This window comes from Trichosurus vulpecula, chromosome 3 (assembly GCF_011100635.1).
Source record: "Trichosurus vulpecula isolate mTriVul1 chromosome 3, mTriVul1.pri, whole genome shotgun sequence".
Lineage (NCBI taxonomy): Eukaryota > Metazoa > Chordata > Mammalia > Diprotodontia > Phalangeridae > Trichosurus > Trichosurus vulpecula.
Genome location: NC_050575.1, coordinates 224925580 through 224945849, shown reverse-complemented (window position 1 = coordinate 224945849; position 20270 = coordinate 224925580). Strand labels below are relative to the sequence as shown.

At 40.7% G+C, this 20270-nt stretch overlaps 1 protein-coding gene across 1 annotated transcript in view; it reads left to right on the top strand.

Moving 5' to 3' along the window:
• The window catches only part of PKD1L2 (polycystin 1 like 2), a 154643-nt gene extending 135396 nt beyond the window's left edge, over positions 1-19247 (top strand). Inside the window, exons 44-48 of the mRNA XM_036749929.1 lie at positions 7418-7497; positions 8891-8918; positions 10975-11038; positions 16884-17015; positions 18609-19247. Coding sequence (XP_036605824.1) covers positions 7418-7497; positions 8891-8918; positions 10975-11038; positions 16884-17015; positions 18609-18706 — 402 coding nt within the window. The 3' untranslated portion in view covers positions 18707-19247. The remainder of the gene's footprint in view (positions 1-7417; positions 7498-8890; positions 8919-10974; positions 11039-16883; positions 17016-18608) is intronic.
• The last annotated feature ends 1023 nt before the right edge of the window (positions 19248-20270 follow it).

The window sequence follows — 20270 nt, the reverse complement described above, 5'->3', positions numbered from 1 at the left end:
CGTGTCCCTTCCTCTCTCCTCCCTCTTTTTCTGTCTCCCTCTCTCCTTCCCTCTCTCTGTTTCTGTCTCTGTCTCTCCATCTGTTTCTTTCTCTCATCCGAACCTCTGGATATTTTTTCTTAGAGGCAGCTAGGTGTCACTGTGAATCAAGGGCTGAGCCTGGAGTCAGGAAGACTTGAATTCAAATCCAGTCTCAGATATTTATTGTGTTGATGAGGTTTGGGGTTGAGGGGTGCTCGAGATCCCAAAATACCGATGCTAACAGAGCTAGGGTATAGATATTTAGATAAGAATCTAGGGTGGGAAACAGGCAGAAGGCAATCCAGAGGTAGCCAGACAATGGAAGGCTAGGCTAGGCTATCTGGGCATGAAAAGCCAGATCAAGTGGGAAGATCCAGGGTGGGGTTCAAGTCTAAACCTCAATCAGTACTGTTTCAACAATCCAGCTAGCAGCTTCAGTGGGGGTGTAAGATCCACCCACAGCCAGCACCCAGAAAGCTGCCAACAGCACAGGTCCTTTTGATCTGCTTAACTAAGGAAAGCAAGGTGAAGGGGTTGACAAGCTTACTTTAATTCAGCATACAAATATCATTCACTTAGTTCAGGGGAAAAAGCCAGCACACTGAACTTCAGAGCAAAATACAAACAAATTACAAACATCAACAGACAGACCCAATGCAATTCATGGTTACCAACATCTAGGTTCAGCCCAGGAGCTCAGAACAAGGGTTGGCTCAGAGTCACGGGCCACCACTGCTGCGGCAAAGAGCTCCAAGGAAGAGACAGCCAGCCTCTGGTTTTTATATCTTTTTCAGTGTCAGGGGTGAGTCACACATGCGACTCACCCACGTGACCTAAAATTGTCACAAAGAGGCGAACTTAAACCCACGTGGTCTAAAAGCCTCTGCTGTCCCAGACATGTAAACTAGGTCGTTCCCCCCCCCCCCCCCCCCCCCCCCCGGAGTTAGCCCCACCTTGGGCCCCACCTTAGTTGCCAATCCACACCCACATAGGGGTTTGGGCCTGGGGCTTAGCACTTACTAAGGCTCAATGAAATACACTAAATTACTCAAATGGAACAAAAGCCAAACTATTCAAGGGCACTCGTTGAACTAAGTGCTAAGGAGCCCATTTTGGCGACCAACACAAGTACTTCCTTCTTGAAGAGGACTAAAATGATATCACTATGTTGGGGTCAAGGTACGAATGAATTTGACTCAAGCCTTCTCAGCCAAAGAAAAACAAAGTTTATTAAAGATTCGCCATATTGGGGAGAGTCTTAGGGAGCCTGAGCATTTGTGCCACTAATGCCTGCAGGCCAGATTGAATCTGTTCTGAGCTAGATTGAATCTGAGTGCCTTCATGGAGGCAAGATGAGACATATACAGAAAGATTGTGGGAGGGATGTAGGGGTGGTCAAGTAGTCTGAGGTGACTAGAGGAGGGGTACAGGAAGGATCTTGAGGAATCTAAGGAGGATCTATTTGGGACTGGGGTGACTAGAGGTCTGACTCCAGGAACCAAGAGAATGGGATTTTGATGGGATCAAGGGTGGGAAGCAGCTGGAAGCAATATGGAGGTAACAGACAATGCCGGGCTAGGCTAATGGAAGGCTTATGGCCTCCGGCAAAGGCCAGATCTAGTGGAAAGATTCCAGGAGAGGTCTACGGGGCTCCCAGATTCCATAACCCATCAAACATACAAACTTATGTTTGGGCATAAATAACATTGGCTTAACTCCCAAGCTCATTATTAAGCAGAAAACCAAAAATATCCACCAATCAAGCTCCTCCTGTCTTTGTTTTCTATAATTACCTCAGGGATTTTTAGAGATCTTTAGCAGGGATCCACAGAACTGTCTGGCCAAAGATTGCCCCTGTTTGTAAGTATTCATGATGATTGATGAAACTATGACTTATAGTCAATCTAGAGCTCTGTAGCCTCTTCCTTTGATATAAAAAGAACACTCCACAGTTATGGGGGAAGTACAGGGTTCCCCAGCCAAGGGAATTCCAGACTTTATAGCATGCCATGCTGGGCTATCCTGTGCAGGTGTCTCCTATGGCTTACAATCAATACCAAAGTTCTTCAGAGAGACCTTGAGAGAGATTTATATCACTTCTTCTTACTTCCATGTGAGTGACTGCCTTGTGTGAGTTCTCCATAAAATAGTCTTTTAGGCAAAAGTACTTTTGGCATTTGAACAATGTGGCCAGTCCATTGGAGTTGTGTTCTCTGCAGTAGTTTGAATGCTTGGCAGTTTAGTTTGGAAAAGGACCTCAATGTCTTGCACCTTATCCTGCCCGGTGATCTTCAGACTCTTCTAAAGACATTCAAATGGAAACAATTCAGTTTCCTGGCATGGTGCTGATATACTGTCCAGGTTTCACAGGCATTCACTAGACCTACATTAGCTAGGCAGCCTAATACTTCTCTCCCATACTTTTCTTTGGAGTCTTCCAAACACTGAGCTAGCTCTGGCGATGCATTTGTCAACCTCACTATCTATGTATACATCCCTGGAAATTATACTGCCAAGGGAAGTGAACTTATCTATAGTATCCAAAATTTCTCCATTTGTTGTAACTAATAATTCCATGTATGTATGGTGTGGTGCTGGCTAGTGGAGAATCTCTGTTTTTTTGGTGTTGTTAGGCTAAAATTTCCACAAGCAGCAGAGATTCAATTCGTACTTTGATGCATCTCAGCCTCAGAGGCCGCACTGAGTGTGCAATTATCTGTGAACAGAAAATCATGAACCAATTCTCCCTCCACTTTAGTCTTCTGGTCCCAGGGCAGCTCTTATCTCAGGGACTAGATGAAGGATCTGGACCATGGATGGGAAATATCACTCTGAGGCTCCCTGTCAAAGCTGACAGCTTCAACCAATCAATTAACATGCATTTAGGAAATGTCTGTTATGTGCCAGACAAAAACAAAACAGTTCCTACCCTCAAAATGCAAATATTCTATTGAGGGAGAGAGTGTATACAGGCATGCCTCATTTTATCGGACTTTGCTTTATTGCGCTTCACAGAGATTGCATTTTCTACAAATTGAAGGTTTATGGCAACCCTGCAGTTGAGCAAATCAATTAGCACCATTTTCCCAAAGGCATGTACTCACAGTGTGTCGCCATATCACATTTTAGTAATTTTCACAATATTTCAAACTTTTACATTGTTATTATATCTGTTATGGTGATTCTGTGATCAATGATCTTTGATGTTACTATAGTAATCATTTGGGGGCACCATGAACAATGCCCATATAAGATGGTGTGTTGATTGAAATTCTGAAACACATTGCTTTATTAGTTGGGCTAGCAATAGCCAATAAATTGAGGTCATTGGTCTCTCTCGGTGACCAAAGACCCCCAAGTAAGCTTCTGGGGGGGGCGGGGTGCATTTTACATCCAGATGTCTTCCTTCTGACAGTACATCACTGGGACTCCCCTGACAAACAAAAAGCAATCCTGATTGGGTGGGTTGGCCTTCAGGTGTGACTGATCACACCCCTCTCTAACACATAAAGAATGCCAGTTGTTACATGACAGAGAACTGCTTTCCAAAATCTTGGTTAGAAAAAACATAAGCCATCTCAAGTAGGTTTTTACTGGCTTGGTCTCCCTTTTTTTTTAGATCAGGTCACCCTAGATTTTCATTAGGAGAGGCAAGGTCACAAGAGTCATCCCCCTGGGGGAGGGGAGCTTAGCTTAAATTGGCTTCTGTTAATGGGTCTCTGCCAAGGTGAATGCCAGGAATAATTACATTCCTTAGCCAGTTCAAGCTAGAAGAGGTCTTTTTTGAGCTGGGCTAGATCAGAGTTTTGCCAGAAACGATATTTTACAGATTGATATTAAATATCAAATGATACAGCATAATATTAAGTTCCCTCAACGATTAACTTAATCGATAAATGTGCCTGTTCTGTCTGCTCCACCGACCAGCTGTTCCTGTTTCTCTCCCTCTGGCCTCCCTATTTCTTGAGACACAACAATATTGAAATTAGTCCAATAAATGACCTTACAATGGCCTCTCAGTTTTCAAGTGAAAGGAAGAGTCAATCGATGAGGCAAACTTCATTGTTGTCTTTTTAAGAAATTACCACAGCCACCTCAACCTTCAGCAACTACCACCCTGATCAGTCAGCAGCAATCTATACTAAGACAAGACCCTCCAAGAGCAAAAAGATTAGGCTCCTATGATGATTAGCATTTTTAGCAATAACGTATTTTTTATTTAAGGCATGTATATTGAGTCTTTTGGGCAAGATGATGAGATTCAAATAGAGTGGATCTATGAGAAGCCCATTACTTCAAGTACCACTTAAAGCTACTTTAGGAGAAAATGAGATTCGAGTAGGCTGGTAAATGAAATACTGAAACTAAACAGGGAGTGTCCCCCCACCCCCAACCCTCTGCCCTGGGCTTAACAATGGAATAATAATAATACATAATGCCCCAAACTCTGAAACTACTGTCTCTGATTACTTGTCTCCCCACTCCCTTGTCTCTAGTCACCTCACCTCCCCACCCGCAGCAAAGTTTTGCCAGAAAATGTTATTTTTTATCTTATATAGAAGATACAAGAATCCCTATAAGATACACTTAAAAGAAGACACTTATGTCTTTCTTAATTGGAGTATTTCCCCTCTAAGTTGGAGGTCTCCCTTGATGGGCATCTCCCTTAAGGACCCATCTCCCTATATCAGCCCCTCTCCCGGGGTGTCCTCTCTCCCTTAGAGGGCTGCCACCCCCCTTTAAGCTGGGGTCTCCCTGGAATTTTGTCACCCTTAAGGGGCAAAGGAGGCTCCTTGGTGTACATTATTCCAATAAATGCCTTTATTTAATTTGGAGACAGCCTGAACAAATTCTTTCAGGAGGACCTTGCACCCCAACATTTTGGGGTGACCCCTAGACCTCAACAATAATACTTTTGCACACTTAATAGACTACAGTATAGTGTAAACATAACTTTTATGTGCACTGGGAAACCAAAAAATTTGTGATTCACTTTATTACAATATTCACTTATTGTCATAGTTGGAACAGAACCCACAATATCTCCGAGGTATGCCCATACGTATATTGTGTACACACATAATACAATTGACACAGGGCAATTTTTGTAAAGAAGGTTTTAGCATCTGGGAGGATCTGGAAAGGCCGAAGGAAGGAGATGAAGCTTGAGCTGAGTTTGGAAGGATAACATGACTCAGGCCAGGCTGAAGCAGGTGTCCAAAGACTGCCTCCTGGGGAGTTTGCTCATGGCTCTTCCTGGAGTAACAGCCCAGCTCAACCATTTCTTTCCGTTCTCTGATTTCTGTGTCAGCATTGAGGGAAACTTCAGGTCACTTAGTCGAACTCCCTCGTTTTACAGCCTGGGGAGACCGAGGCCCAGAGAGGAAAGCTGACCTATCCAAAGCAGCATAGCTACACTCCCATTCTCGGGGTTCCCTGCTGGGGAGTCCTGGCTTCCCGGAACGCCCGCCCGCCTTCCCTTTACTCAAGCAGGAATCAGAGCTACCTGGCTGCCCGAGTCCAGACGCAGCCTTAGGAACGACCTGAGATTTGGGGTCCCTGGAGGTTCCCTTCCCTGAAACCACTTAAGATCATCAAGCTAGTCCGGGTCTCCTGGGCGGGTACTACAGACCGCTCTCCCAAGGAAGACTCGCCCTTTGGGGGCGGGGCCATCTGTGTCCCGCCCCGCTTCCAGACTTCCCCACCTCTCCTGGGTCTCATCCTTAGCCACGTGGTCCGGGCTCCGCACGGAGCCCGCCCCCTGGGCCTGAGTCGCTAATTCAGGGGGCCACGCTCCTCTTCTCCGCCCCTAGGCTCAGGCTGTCGGTCAGGCTCGGTCCCAAGGCCCACCTCCTCTTCCAGCCTCCAGCCTAGGAGCATTTGGTCCCTGGGCTGCCCCGCCCCCGGAGAAGATGGCGCTGCGAGCGGCCAGAAGCGTGCGAGCCGTGGCCTCGTCCCTGTGGGCGGCGGCCGGGGCTGAGACCCCCGGGTCCCTGGTCTCCCTCGCAGCCACCCCCGTGCGCCTCCGGGCCCACCCTGGCCCATGCTCCTCTCCCTTCCTAGCGGCCGCCGCCTCCCGGGGCCTCTGCACCAGCGCCCTGCGACTCGCCGGTAAGTGAGCCTGGGACCGGACCGGGTTGGGGTGGGGATGGGGCGTCGCGGGCCCGGGGCCGAGCGGGTCCACCCGCGGGGTCTAGCGTGGGCTGCCCTGGGACGGGCAGCATCGCTGTCCCGTTTTCTCTTCTGTCCAATAAGGCATTGGCCCAGGTGGTTTCCAAGCCCCTTTCGTCCCTGGATCATAAATTACAGCCCCCGCAGGGCTGTAATGTGTCCCTGGGTTACCCAGAACGTGCCCGCCCCCCTCTGCCCGGGCACAGGGGAGGTGCTCGTTACGTGTTGTAGGGGCAAACGTGCGGAGGGGAGGCTGTTACGGTTCAGACCTCCACCCCCTCGCGTCAGTGTGAATCGTGGGGGTTGGATTACAGGCTTTAAAAGTCCCCTGCTATTTCTCAAGGTCTCCGAATGTTGTTAAGATTTTCCAAGCCTTCTTTTCAGCAAAGGGGTGATTACCATCCCTTTTTTTTTGACTTACTCTTCCAAGTATGAAGGTTGTATGTTCTATTTGCTCTCTACGTGAACTGCTGACAACACTGATTGGCAGGGGAGGAGAGGACAGAGACTGGCCAGGCTTGAAAAGGTCTCTTTCCAGGCCATGCTCTTGCCTTTGCCCGATCTGTAGTTTTCATCTTTTGCAATGAAAAGTGGTTGAATGTGTAGTTTGTATTCCAAGCTCTCCCATCCTGTGTATGATTATCTTAGTCTTGGCAAGTTGCTATGATCTTTCCTTAAAAAAATAATCATTAACAGCTGACAGACTTTTTAATAATCTTCGAAGGTATCTATGTAGTTCAGTTCCTTCCTTTCACAGATGGGGAATGCTTGGCCACAGCAGTGAAGGGGCTTACATCAAGTAACACAGGTAGTGATTACAAGGCTGGGGTTCAGACCCAAGGTGAATTCTCCCCCAACGTTGGACCTAGTTAGTGGCAAAGCTGGGACTTGGGTTTCTTAACTAAACGCCAAGTTTCCTTATCCCTTGTCACACCGCCCTTCCTGCAGATAGCATTGCTCAAAGCCAAAACTATCTTGTCTTTTGAAATCCTTCATATTTTCTTTTTTCTTTTTTTGAAGGGGGGAAGGCAGGGCAATTGGGATTAAGTGACTTGCCCAAGGTCACACAGCTATTAAGTGTGTCAAGTGTCTGAGGCCTGATTTGAACTCAGGTCCTCCTGACTCCAGGACCGGTGCTCTACTCACTTTGCCAGCTAGATGCCCCTTATATTTCCAAAGTGTGTTTAAGATATAATGCCTTTATTTTTCTGATCTTATGTTATAGTTCGAAAGTTCACAGACAAGCATGAATGGATATCAGCTGAAAATGGTATTGGAACAGTGGGAATCAGCAATTTTGCACAGGTATTGTTTTTTTTTTTCCATATCTGTAAGGGCTTTTGTAATTCTGTAACTATCCTTTTCCTGTATGGAGTATGGCAGAATTTACTTGGAATTTGCTTTTGAGGTAATGCTGTTTAGTACTCTAAGATTAGGACTGGAAATCTTTTTTTCTGTTGAAGTCTACTTGCCTACTTAAAGTTTGAAAGTTATAGTTTGAAGCAACTTAATTTAGTTTTAGTCTCTTGTCCTCCCTGGGTCACCTCTACTTAAAACACTGACACCCAGGCCTTCTTTCAAAAAGTAGCTTGTGGCACTTATTTTTTAATTACAGTACTTTTATTTTTACTATGCTATAACCTTTCTTGGTTACTGGCAGTTGGAAATGTGACAGTATAGTCCCATAAGAATAGTCTCAGGGCAAATTTATCTCAGGGGCTTACTGCCATTAAACTGAAGAGGCTAACCAGGTGTCAGGCCAGAACGTCTCCACCTTAGCCTACAGAGTGAATTTAACTATTCTTTCTCCTATTACACCACCTCAGTTTTGTCTTACCCTAGCCTATTGGCTGCTCCTTTCCTATAGAAACTGTATATGGAGTTTCTTTTGACCAGGAATTTTCTTGATTTTTGAGTAGTGTGACATCAGTCTTTTGTCATTTGCAAAATTATAATAAGGTTTAAGTCTGAATTCAGATTTTATATGTAATAAATGGAAACAAGGCTATATTTGAATAGGATGTATTACGTATTTCGAGGACTCATTCATACATTTAATATTCTAGACCTTAGGGCAGATACAAAGAAAATAAGAGTGGCTCCTACCTTCAAGGACCTTACAGTCTAGTAATAAGACTTAACTTATTAAAAAGGACATTTTAATTATTGGAAAGAATTAGTAGTTATTTGATATTAAAAATTGTCCAGAATTACTGAATATATTATTTATCCTGGGTTTAACAAAGCCCTAAGTAGATTTCAGTTTATTGTGGTAATTGTAATCTACTGTTTTCATTTGCGTTTTTAAAAATCAGAGTTTAACTTTAAGCTGAAGAAAATTTCAATAGTGCTTTATTTGGGAGGTAGCTTGGTGCTGTGAGAAGAGTGATTTGGAATCAGGACTTTGGTTCTCTTGTTTCTTTTGTCACTTAGTATGTGATCTTGGGCAAATCATCTAACATCTTTAGACCTTAGTTTCCTTGTATTTAAAAGGAGGAGACTGGAACTAGAGCTAAGTTCCTGTTCAGCTCTAAATCTGATTTGACTGCTGAGCCTTCTATTTGTGGAACCGTTAATGTCTTATTTTGTTTTTTTTTTTCCCTTGTGAAAGACTGCTGAAATGAAGCAGTTGTTTTCATACGTTACCTTAAAGTGTTTTCTTATTAAACCTTTACCAGTGTCTTCCTGGTTGCTGCAGAAATATTCTCCCATTAGATCTGTGGCTGGTAGATAGAAAACTGGCCTTAGACTTAGGTAGACCCCATTTTAAATTCTGCCTCTGATAAATACTTAGTGTGTGACTCTGGGTAAGTCATGTTATCTTTCCATGCTTTAGGCAACTCTCAAACTAAGTTGCATAGAAGTTGCTGGTCTGCATTGGTGATAAAGGCAGTTTCTTCTCCCAGGAGTTTCCTCTACCAGTGAAACACATATTCAGTCATTGCTCCTTTCCGCTGTTGCTTTAGAGCAGAGATGTTCAGATCAGATCCATTTCTATTTGAATTTGACACCATTGCTTTAGAGGAATGAGTGGAAAGCCAATGAATAGGAGAGCTGTTGATTGTTTCTTTCAGTAATAATAGTAGTTAATGTTTATATATGTTTATATAGTGCTTTAGAGTTTACAAAATACTTTACATATAATGTCTCTCTTAATCTTCACGACAACGTTATAAGGTAGGAAATATTCCATTTTTACAGAAGGATATCTAAGGCAGAAGTTATGTGACTTGCTCAAAGTCACGCAGCTAGTGAGGCAGGAGTTCAAGCTAAATCTTTAAGACTCTCAAATCCAGCACCCTAATTCACTACTGTAACTTGTGAACTTATCATTACAGAATTCTTGGATGTCTGTTTTTTGCACGCCACTGTATTGGGTTCTTTTGGTAAATAAACATGAAATACTCATTTTCCTCAAGAGGTTTATAATCTAGTTGGAGATAGTCTTGCACAACCCACTATAATACAGGATCTGTAGGAGTACAAATAAAAGTAATATAATTTCCAACTAGAGTTATGAAGAGAGGCTTCATGGAGGAGGCGGGATTTTGAACTACTCCTTGAAGGATGAATATCACAACAGTTGAGATTTGTATCTAACACTCTAACTTTGCAAAATGCTTTTACATACAGATATTAACCTCATTTTACATGTCAGGAAACTGAGATTCAGAAAGGTTATTGGGCATTTTGAACCTTTAAGATACCCCAAAGGCATCTCAAATTCAGCATGTCCAAAATAGAACTCAGTATCTTTCATACAAAACCAACTCTTCTGAATTTCCCTATTTCAGTTGAAGTCACCATTATCATTCTTGGTCACCCAGGTTTGTAATTACAACTCCTTATTCTTTTTCACCCAAATATCCAGCTAGTTGTCAAATCTTGTCGTTTTGAATTGCATAAGTCTTCTATCAGTCCAATTCTCTTTACTTAAATGACCACCACCCTAGTTGAGTCTCCTCATCACCTGCTGCAGTTTTATAACTGCTCCTAATTGGTGTGCTGCCTCAAGCCTGACCATCTCTCACTTCTGGGATCAAATACTGTGTTCGGTATTTAATCTTTCACACTCTGGCACCAGTTTCCTTTTCTAACTTTATTGTACTTTCCTCCCTTTCATGTGTTTTTCAGTCTAGTCATACTACTCTACTTGCTGTTTTTCAGACACAACATTCCATCTCCTTATTATATGCCTTTACAGTAGCTGCTACCCATGTTTGGAATGTACTCCATCCTTACCTCCACCTGGCAGAACTCCTAGTTTCCTTCAAAGCCCAGCTCAAGCATCGCTGTCTCTACAAGGCCTTTCTCTAGCTGCCCAGATGCAAACGTCTCCTCCCCCTCCAATTACATTGTATCATCTATTCTTTCTATTTGTTTCTGCTATCTCCCTCAATGGAATGAAAGTTGAGGGCAAGTATGGTTTCATTTTTGTCTTTGTATCCTCAGCACAATGCCTGGCGTATAGTAGGTGCTTAGTTTTTATTTGTTGATAGAGTGGCTGAGACTTGCCTTTTGGTCACACAGGATGAAAAGATTTCCCTATCTGGCATCTTGATTCCAAATCCAGCACTCAATGCTTCTCCTTCAAGTCTAAAATTTCAGTGGGTAGAAATGTTGGGAGAAAGGAATGGGGTGAGGGTAAGCATTCCAAGGCGGTAGAGAGGCACAAATCAAGTTTGAGAAAGGGCAAGTCCATTTTGGCTAAAGCAGTTGGTTTCATGAAACTATGACATTAGTCATTTTATCTGATTTGAAGTTTTCCCCTTTTACCTTTAGGAAGCATTGGGAGATATAGTTTACTGTAGTCTTCCAGAAGTTGGAACAAAATTGAACAAACAAGGTGAGTATCTTTTTGTCTTTAAAGAAAAAAGTGACCTTTTTCATGAAATTTCCAAATAGAATCCAGATGTAAAGTTAACTCGATGCCCTTCTCCAGTCGTGTCAAACTCAAATAGAAACAGGCCATTAAGGATCCCTATGGGCCACATATTTACTTAGTTTGAAAATGTACTATTGTCTATGTCTTCTTGCATTTTCATTTATTTTGTTAAATATTTCACAATTATATTTTAATCTAGTTCAGGATGTTTGTTCAACACCTCTGCCCTTCTCTGTTGTCAACTTGTAACTGAAAAGAATTGTTTTGAATATAATAAAATATGAGGCAATGCTTTTTCCTTTGGTGAAAAATAATCTCAGTAGACATCATTACGGAAATTATTTATGTAGAGGTAGTAGATAGCAAGGTGGGCCTTAGAGTTAAGAAGATCCAGGTTCACATGTCACATCTGCCTGTGACACATACTAACACTAACCGTGAGCAAATTATTTACTCTCTCAGTGCGCCAGACCCAAGATTATATAGATTTGGGCCTACAAAAAGAGGCTTATATACCAGGAATTCCCTACCCACTGATGAAACCATTGAAAAAATTTTGTAAACTTAATTTTGGTGTATATTACTTTATAGGACTGTCATTCTGGTACATCACTTTCCTGGGACACTTGAGTGTTTAATCATCAAAGAAAATTTAATGGGTGTAGCTGGAATGGATGTCCTTATAGGAAAAAGCTTGATACTTCTCAGTGTCATTTATTACTGCTCTGTAAATGAATTAACAACTGAAGTCCTACAGCCCAAACCCAGGAACTTTTTAAGCCACAATTTTGAACTAGGGAAAGATTGAGGAGATAACACTCATAAGCAGGTTCCAGAAGGATCCAAGGAAATCTGTGGCAAGATAGTATTCTTAAATATATAGTTACATAGTAAGAGTTCTCTTGAAAAGTCTTAATCTTGTCTTAGCCAAAATAATGGGAGAAAGATGCTTCCACACATAAGTGGTGTAATCAGTTTGGTTTAGAGAGGGATGATTGTAGCAGTAGGAGTGGTCTGCCACATGGAATGAGCTAAGCTAGCTAGGTTTGATAAATAGGGTAAAAATCATGGGAGATGGTTTGGAGAAATAGGTTATATTGTTTAATTCTTCTCCACCCCTTTTTCCACGTACACACCTGTTACTAAATATGTATTGAGTGCCAATTACTTTACCTGATTAGAGAGGTACTATTGGTTCAGTTAAATTCATGGAGCTGCCATTTTGTGTCAAGCATGCTAAGCCTGGAGATGCAAAGACAACATTTGAAAACCAGCCTAGCATGTTGGAAACATTGGAGTTCGAGTCCGGAGAGACCCTGGTTTCAAATCCTGGTTCTGTTACTTCATGGGATCACAATTTGAGAGTTATAAGGAACTTCAGCAACATCTAGCCCAACCCATACCTAAAAGGAATTTTCACCATAGCATACCAACAAATGGACATCTGTCCTCTGCTTGAAGACCTCCAAGGAGGGGAAATGCACCGTTTTCTGAGGCAGTCCATTCCAGTTTGGAGCAATTCTAATTGTTAAGGAAGTCTTTCCTGATATCAGGTTTAAATGTGGTTTTTTTTGCAACTTTTACCCATTGTTCCTAGTTTTGCCTTCAGGAACCAAGTAGAACAAGTCTGATGCTTCCACATGGCCGCTCTTTACCTGATCACATCTCTCATTTTCCTGGAGTCTTCTTTTCTCCAGGAAACATCCCCAGTTCTTATATATAACATACATCTTATATGAAATTGACTTAGACCCTTTACCATGCTTGTTGCCTTTTCTGAATGTTCTTCATCTTATCATTCACCTGAAACTGGGGTTCTCCAAAGTGATGAGATCTGATAAGGGCAGAATACAGAGGGACTTCCTTATTACTGAAAGCAGTGCTTCTTAATAATCCCCAACTGGCTTTTTGATGATGGGTAATTTACTTCTTCATTCTGAGCCTGTCTTCTATATTTGAGTGATAACAGATTGCAGCTTATCTGAGGTTGTACAACTTCTGTTTCTGTCATTCCATAAATTCTCCTCATAGGATATACTGAACCTGCTTGGGGGTGTGGGGGTGAAGGAGTGTCCTCTGCTAGATGTTTTGATGTTGCAAGGTCACCAGTAGAGCTTGCAGACTCTCCATAAATTTTTTCACTTTGATTTTGCCATATTAGCAGCCTATATCCTTTTCCAATTAGGTAGCCTTCATAATATATTTTCTAGAGTATATTTTTTTGTTTGTAAGATATGGTACCCTACTTATACTTACCATGCACCTCTCCATTGCCCTTTGGATAATAATCCATTTCTTTAATTCTTAACAGGCTGTGATATTCCATGACTTGCAACCACAGCATTGCTTGGAAAATTTTGATGTCAGAAATATGGATTTTTGTTTCAGGGAGATTTGAGTCATTAAAAGTACTGTGCAGTTTCTCAAAGGCAATTCAGCCTGCTTTCCTCTTCATTTCTGGGCTCATCCATAGTGTCTGAAATACTTATCAACCAGCTCTATAGATTATCAATTCAATTATATACCATAATTTATAAGGATCATTTTTCATTGACTTGGTTTTGCCTAGGTGAAGTTAACCAAAACAAATGAGGACCTTTGGATCTCATTTAGAAAGCTTTTTCATGTTCTGGGATTTGATATAATGAACAGAATATCATGTGTAAATAGGAACATCTAGAGTAACTCACCATCTATTGAGAATCCCTGGTCCATCTGGCTTATGTTGGATACCCTCCTTGAAGTTGGCAAACACCTTGGGCAAAGCATATGAGCTCCTTGTTTTATGCCTTGCTTGATATTATTAGAGGGTTATAGAATAAATGAATCTGTTACATTCTGTTAGGGGTCCTTGACCAGCAAGGATCCCTATCTCAGTACGCAATGATGAGGCGGGAGTCCGGGAAGATGCAACTCCTATTTATTGGCAGACGTTATCCAGTTTTATAGGGTTTTGCACTACATAAGCAGAAGCAGGTGTTCAAGGGGTAAGGGGATGAGAGCATGGGAAGATCAATATCTGGTGGGAAGAATCTGGATTGTAGTAAACTATGATTCCTACAAGAGTATGGGAAAAACTAGGGCTGTAGTAAGGTGGTTTCCATGGGAGTATGGGAACAAAGCGGGGTGCTGTCCTACAGTATCTACGGAGGCATGGGAAGGCTCAGGCATGTAGCCAGCTGATATCAGAGCTGTATGAGCTATGTGAGGCACGGGGCAGGATGCCCTTGTAAAGTATCAAAGATGTTCCAGTAAGTAAAGTATCAAAGCATTGTTGTGTTAGGCACTGGTTCAAGAGCATTAGGTAGTGGCCAGCTGGGTTCCTCCTTCTGGGCTTGTGAGTCCCTGGTGAATGGACTCTGCCTGCATGAGAAAGGATGGCTACCAGAGCAGGAGGGGGGCTGTAAGGGGGGCTGCTAGGGACGGAAGTCTTCAGGCGCCTCACTGTTCCACCTCCTACTAAGCCTGTCTGGTTTTACCCAGGAAACAGGCCAAGCGCTAGGGTCCGAGCAGCCCTGGTGTCGGCACTAACTCCCTACATAACATTCTTCTATGTATGATTTTGAAATGTGTGGAAAAAACAGTTTAATAGAGAGACTTTAAGTTTGTTCTGCTGAACCAAAATTTTTTTTAAATAGACAATAAGTATAGGGAGATCTTATTCTCTACACCAGAGGTGTCAAACACTTGGCTTATGGCAGCCCATATTATTCCTGAATGTGGCATGAACCAGATTAAAATGTAACTGGGAAATGATTTAACAAAGTAAATAAAAATACATAATGTCACATCTTAAAAGTAAGTCAATATGCAGCTCCCAGGAATCCTTATGTATGGATTAGTGGCCTCTGTTTCTATTGGAGTTTGAAATCACTATTCTATACCTTCTAGTCAGTTATGACTGCCTATTCTCTTTTTGCATTTTCATCAAGGATGGTCTTTATAAATGTGTAGGATAGTCTTCAAGATTTTCACAAAGTAGAGGTGGGAAAGTAAAAATTAAGAAGAAATAGATGAGCAGTTTAGGAAAAGGCTACAAGATTTGTAGAGAGGCATCTTATAATAGTGATAGAGGACTTTAGTTATCCAGAATTGTCTGGAAGAGCCATCTCCCCTAAGAGTAGGGTGGCTGATAATTTCCTGGTTGGCCTTAATAATTTCATCCTTCAAAAGGTAAAAGAACCAGTCAATGAGAACTACAGCTCTGGACCTGACTCTCACCAAAAAGGAAGAATTATTTGGTTGCTGGTATAGGATTAATGGGTATCTTGTTGGGGAAGTGACCACTTTCTCTTGCAATTTGTGATAGGGAAGAAAACTAATATGTACCCTAGAATGTAGCAGAATAGATGTCAGAGGACTTAGAGAAGTGATAAATAAGATACATGAACTAAAGTTTTTCTAGGAAGTCAATCCAGAAGGAATAAGAAACTCAAAAATGAAATTTTGAACAAAGATAATTCCAAGGCAGGAGAGAAGAGTTCTTAATCAGACCCTTGTGGCCACACAAGGAACTCGACAACCTACTTTTAAAAAGATATGAAGCAAGAGTAAATAACAGGATGAATACAAATGTGACAGTCTTGTGAGTAAGATTCAACAAAGGTAGACAGAGGCACATTTTTTCTGAGACATTATTCACTGCCTTAATGGGCCAAAAGACCTTGAGCTCCCCCTTTATAGGTTTTGGGGTTACAGAACAAAGAACAGAATAGTGCGGGTGAGGAAATAATACATTTGGTTATAGAATTGATGACATCATGGGGTTGATAACGTGATTGGTTACATAACTGAGGCATGGGGAACAATATCATTGCTATTCTACCTGCAGGGTCAAAGATAGTGGGCCAGACTTCTGTGGATATGCTGTTCTTGAAGGATAGCTTGGTGGTGTAAAGATACCAAACCATACTCCCTAGTGTGCAGCCACATTTCCCAAACGTAGCAGATTTCCTTGAGGCAAGATTAGAACGGTGACTAGCAAGAGAACTGAATTTCTAAACTTAACTCATTATAGACTGTCTGAATTTATGAACTAAGTTAAGAGACAGAGAACCATAACTTGGGCAGTTACAGGACAAAATCAATTAACTATAAATAAGATCGATAAAAAATGATACAGAATTTAATCTTCTCAGTCCTGAAAAAATAGGATCTCAAGACTGCTAACAATCAGTCATGAAGAGCTAAGACTGGTAAGAAAAACTAAGGGCAGCAAAAACAATTTTTTAAGCTGTGCTGATAGTTGGTAGTTTTATATTTTCTTGAAGATAAAATGAAAATTCCTTAGCTGGCATTTAAAACCTTTCAATGTCTGACTCTCATCCACCTTTCCCTTTCCAGACTTATTCATATTATTTCCTATCACCAGCACTTACGTTCTAACCAGACTGGTTTACAGATTCTGGACATCAGCATTCCAGTTCCAACTTCTTGGCTTTTGTATAGCTTAGCCATCCTCCCACCCTACCATGTTTGAAATACACTCCCTCTTTACCTCCATTTTCCTTCCAGGGTCAGAAAGCCGTTTTTTATCCTCTTCCTCTCCCTGCTTCCCCTTGCCTATTCTCTTTCCTTCCTCAAATTATCTCATTCACTTATCTGTTTACTTGTTTGGATCACCCAAAGGAATTGTATCCTTAGCATTTGGCAGTGCCATGTCACATAGTAGGCCCTTAATAAAAAAAATTATAAACCTATCATATAAATAGCTCTAGTGGTTTCATTTGTTGCTTTTCCATATTTTTTATTTTCATTATTGATGTTTCTGACATGTAACATACTCTATTTTTTAAACTTTATTTAGATGAGTTTGGAGCTTTGGAAAGTGTGAAAGCTGCCAGTGAGCTCTATTCTCCACTAACAGGAGAAGTAACAGAAATTAATGTAGCTCTTGCAGAAGACCCAGGACTTGTCAACAAATCTTGTTATGAAGATGGTAAGATGCTGGTATTGATTTCTCAAGAGGTTATTAGTGATACAATTAGCATTTCATTTTTAAAAATTTAAACTTCATTTCCTCATTTGTGACAGTGATTTTTGAGTTTTCTCAGTGCCGAGATGAACTTTTAATGGGGATAAATAGATTAATCAAATTCTTTTCAAGAGTTAATTATCATTAAGTTAAGTAACTTAATGATACTGAGAGCATAGCTAGGTAATGGGGAATGGAAGAGGTACAAAGTTTAGATAATATTTAAAAATATTCAAGACCTATTAAGACAAAAGTATAGCAATCCAACTGTTTTTCAGTAGTTTCTAACAGTTAGTGGTGCTTTGACTAGTAAATTTTGAATACTAGCATAGTCTCTAAAACATTTTTCAGCTAAAGAGCTTCACCAGTTTTCAGAAGATTGATGTCACCCTAAAATTCATTTCTAAGGTATCCACTCATACGTGGTAAAAACAGTAATATTTTCAGTAGAGTAAGCTTATTGACATAGTCATCATAGTCATCCAGGCCTTATTTGTAAATTAGGAATATATTTTCCTTTGGCCTGGTACTTGACACTTGACACATTTGCTTTAACTCTACAGGCCAGTCCCAAAGATTAGGGGCCAGGTTGAATTTTTCTGTTTTAAAGGGAAGAAAGACTAAGGGAGTGCCCTAGCAAGGATAATAGTTCCCTATCTAAGATCTAGAAGCAGATTAGGGTAGCTTTCAACTGAGCTATCTGACCATAATATTTCCAGGGCTTTATAGAGTCTAGATGGAACTCTAGTAGGCAATGGCCTTTCTTCCTATAGCTCCCCTTGCCTGTAGAGCCAGAGCCTGACTTAGAACAGAGGTGTCAAAACATGTGACATGCAGCCTGAAACACTACCAAGTGTAGCCCAAATCGGATGAAAATGTAATTGGGAAATAGTTAAAATAAAAATACAATAAAACATAGATAACATTACATTTTAGAACTTAGTCAGTACAAGACCTATAGGGTTCCCTATGTACCTATAATTAATATCCTTATTAGTGGCCCCCATTTCTATTTGAGTTTGCTACCACTGACTTAAGAGTACTGAAGGTTAGTCCCCACAAATGCCTATGCTACTCTTCAGGCGTTTCATACTTATTCAGACTTTCATGATCATGCAGCAGATGCATACAGGTTAGAAAAACAAAGGGTACTTTTGTAATTTCTGTAAGAATATTAAGTGCCATGATGACACTGCAAGGGGTTCCAGCCTGCTGAATCTGATAGATAAGATGAGTTTAGTTTGGAGATTGTCTCAGGTGGAGAAAATTCAAAGTTAGAGATGCCAAAGATTATTTAATGAGAACTCAGATATAAATTTTTATATATATGTATAAATTTATTCTACATTTATTTTTCTTCACTCCTTTGCTACTCAACAGTGAGAATATTTAATCTATCCTGTGAAACTAAATTTTAACGAGGTCTTTGAATTTATTATTATGTTCAGCAAATCGCAATGAGTGGATTCAATATTAGATAAACCAACTGGTTGGATCTAAAATTCTTTTGTTGTTTAACAAAGTAATTTGGGTTTCAAAATAACTTCTTGATTACAGGTTGGCTGATCAAGATGACTCTGAGCAACCCGTCAGAACTTGATGAGCTGATGAGTGAGGAGGCATATGAGAGATACATAAAATCTATTGAGGATTGAACACTGGATCCCCAAATAAATTAGCATAAGAATACAGCCCAGTATAGTTTTGTCCTAAACTAGTGGTATATGGAAGGTTAGCAATTTTAACACTTCTGAAACAACACCATGGCATGGAAGAAAATCTTAACTACTCAGAAATGACTGGATAAAAATGCTTTTTGCTATTTGCACCTTTTGCACAACTTCTTCCTTGTAATTTCAAGTTAGTGTCTGTCTAGTTCTGAATTCATCGCATCATGTGTGGTAAAAGTGAATTTTAAGACCATGTACTTCAGAGCTAGAATTTTATCTGTAAAAAGCCTTAAATCAGTAATGTAATGGCCAACTTCATCCATCACCAGTATTGTTCGAAATACATTTGGTTTTCTGTCCATGGGAATAATTTACTGAGATTGGTTAACTGGATGGTGTCAGATGCAGTACAATACCAACTTAATTTTTTAATAAACTGCTTGGCTGAAGCTATTTTATACAGATGAGGCTTCAACCTTGCAGCAGACTAGGTAATGAAATTTAATAAACTTTTTAAAAACTCTGACTTCTTTACTAGTTGTTTGTTTTTACATGAATGTTCCATCTGGCATCTCTCACAATAACTTGCATATATTGGTATGCTAAGATCTGGGAATGACATTTTTACATAAAAATTTATAATCAATTTAAAAAAGTAAATTCAATAAGGAAGTTTCAAAGAATATTTCTGCTTTGAAGCATTTTCTTAAAAGCTGTGAAATTGGTTTTGTGTATGTTCTTTTATTGCCTACCTTCACTGTAGGAGCATATGGGCTAATTTAGTTCAATAAGCATTTAGTGAGTACTTTATTTCCATGTCTGTGCTAGGCACTGGGAACACAAAGACAAAAATAACTTGTATCCTGCTGTGGAGACATAACGTCTATACAATTAAATAAGCAATATGTGCAAAGTAGATATAAAGTAATTTTGTTGAGAGAGAACACTAACAGCTTTGGGAGTTTCCCCCTCTGAGAGTTCCCTATGCTGATAAAATCACAGGTCCAGTCTCTAGGCCAATATCTGTAGTTCCCAACCCCTGGAACTCCATTCCCTGACATTGCAACCCTAACACCAGGTAGAAAGAGGAAAGTTGGAGTTTTTTCATGTTTTCTTGTTATTTTGACAAAACCTGAGAAGAGTTGTCGTTGACCACTTTGTAGCTTCAGACACGTGCCTTCTCTGAGCTATTTTGATACAACATTTTATTGGTTTTCTCCTAATACGTTCAGTATCCCTTTCCGGATAATCATCTGTGTTCTGTTTGCTTTGTGTGGTTAGACACACAAAGGGTTCTGTCTTGGGACCTTTTTTCTCTTTATTCTAACTCCTATGGGCTCAATTATCATCTCTGGGCAGATGATTCCAAAATCTTACATATTAAATCCACACCTCTCTGAAGCTCCAGTATTGCATCGTCTATAAATGCTTGGCATTCTCTGTATTCAAACAACTCAAATTCAACATGTGTAAAACAACTTTTTCTGACTTTCTGATGAGAGCACCATCACTTTTCTAGTTACCCAGATTTATGACTTCAAAGTCATCC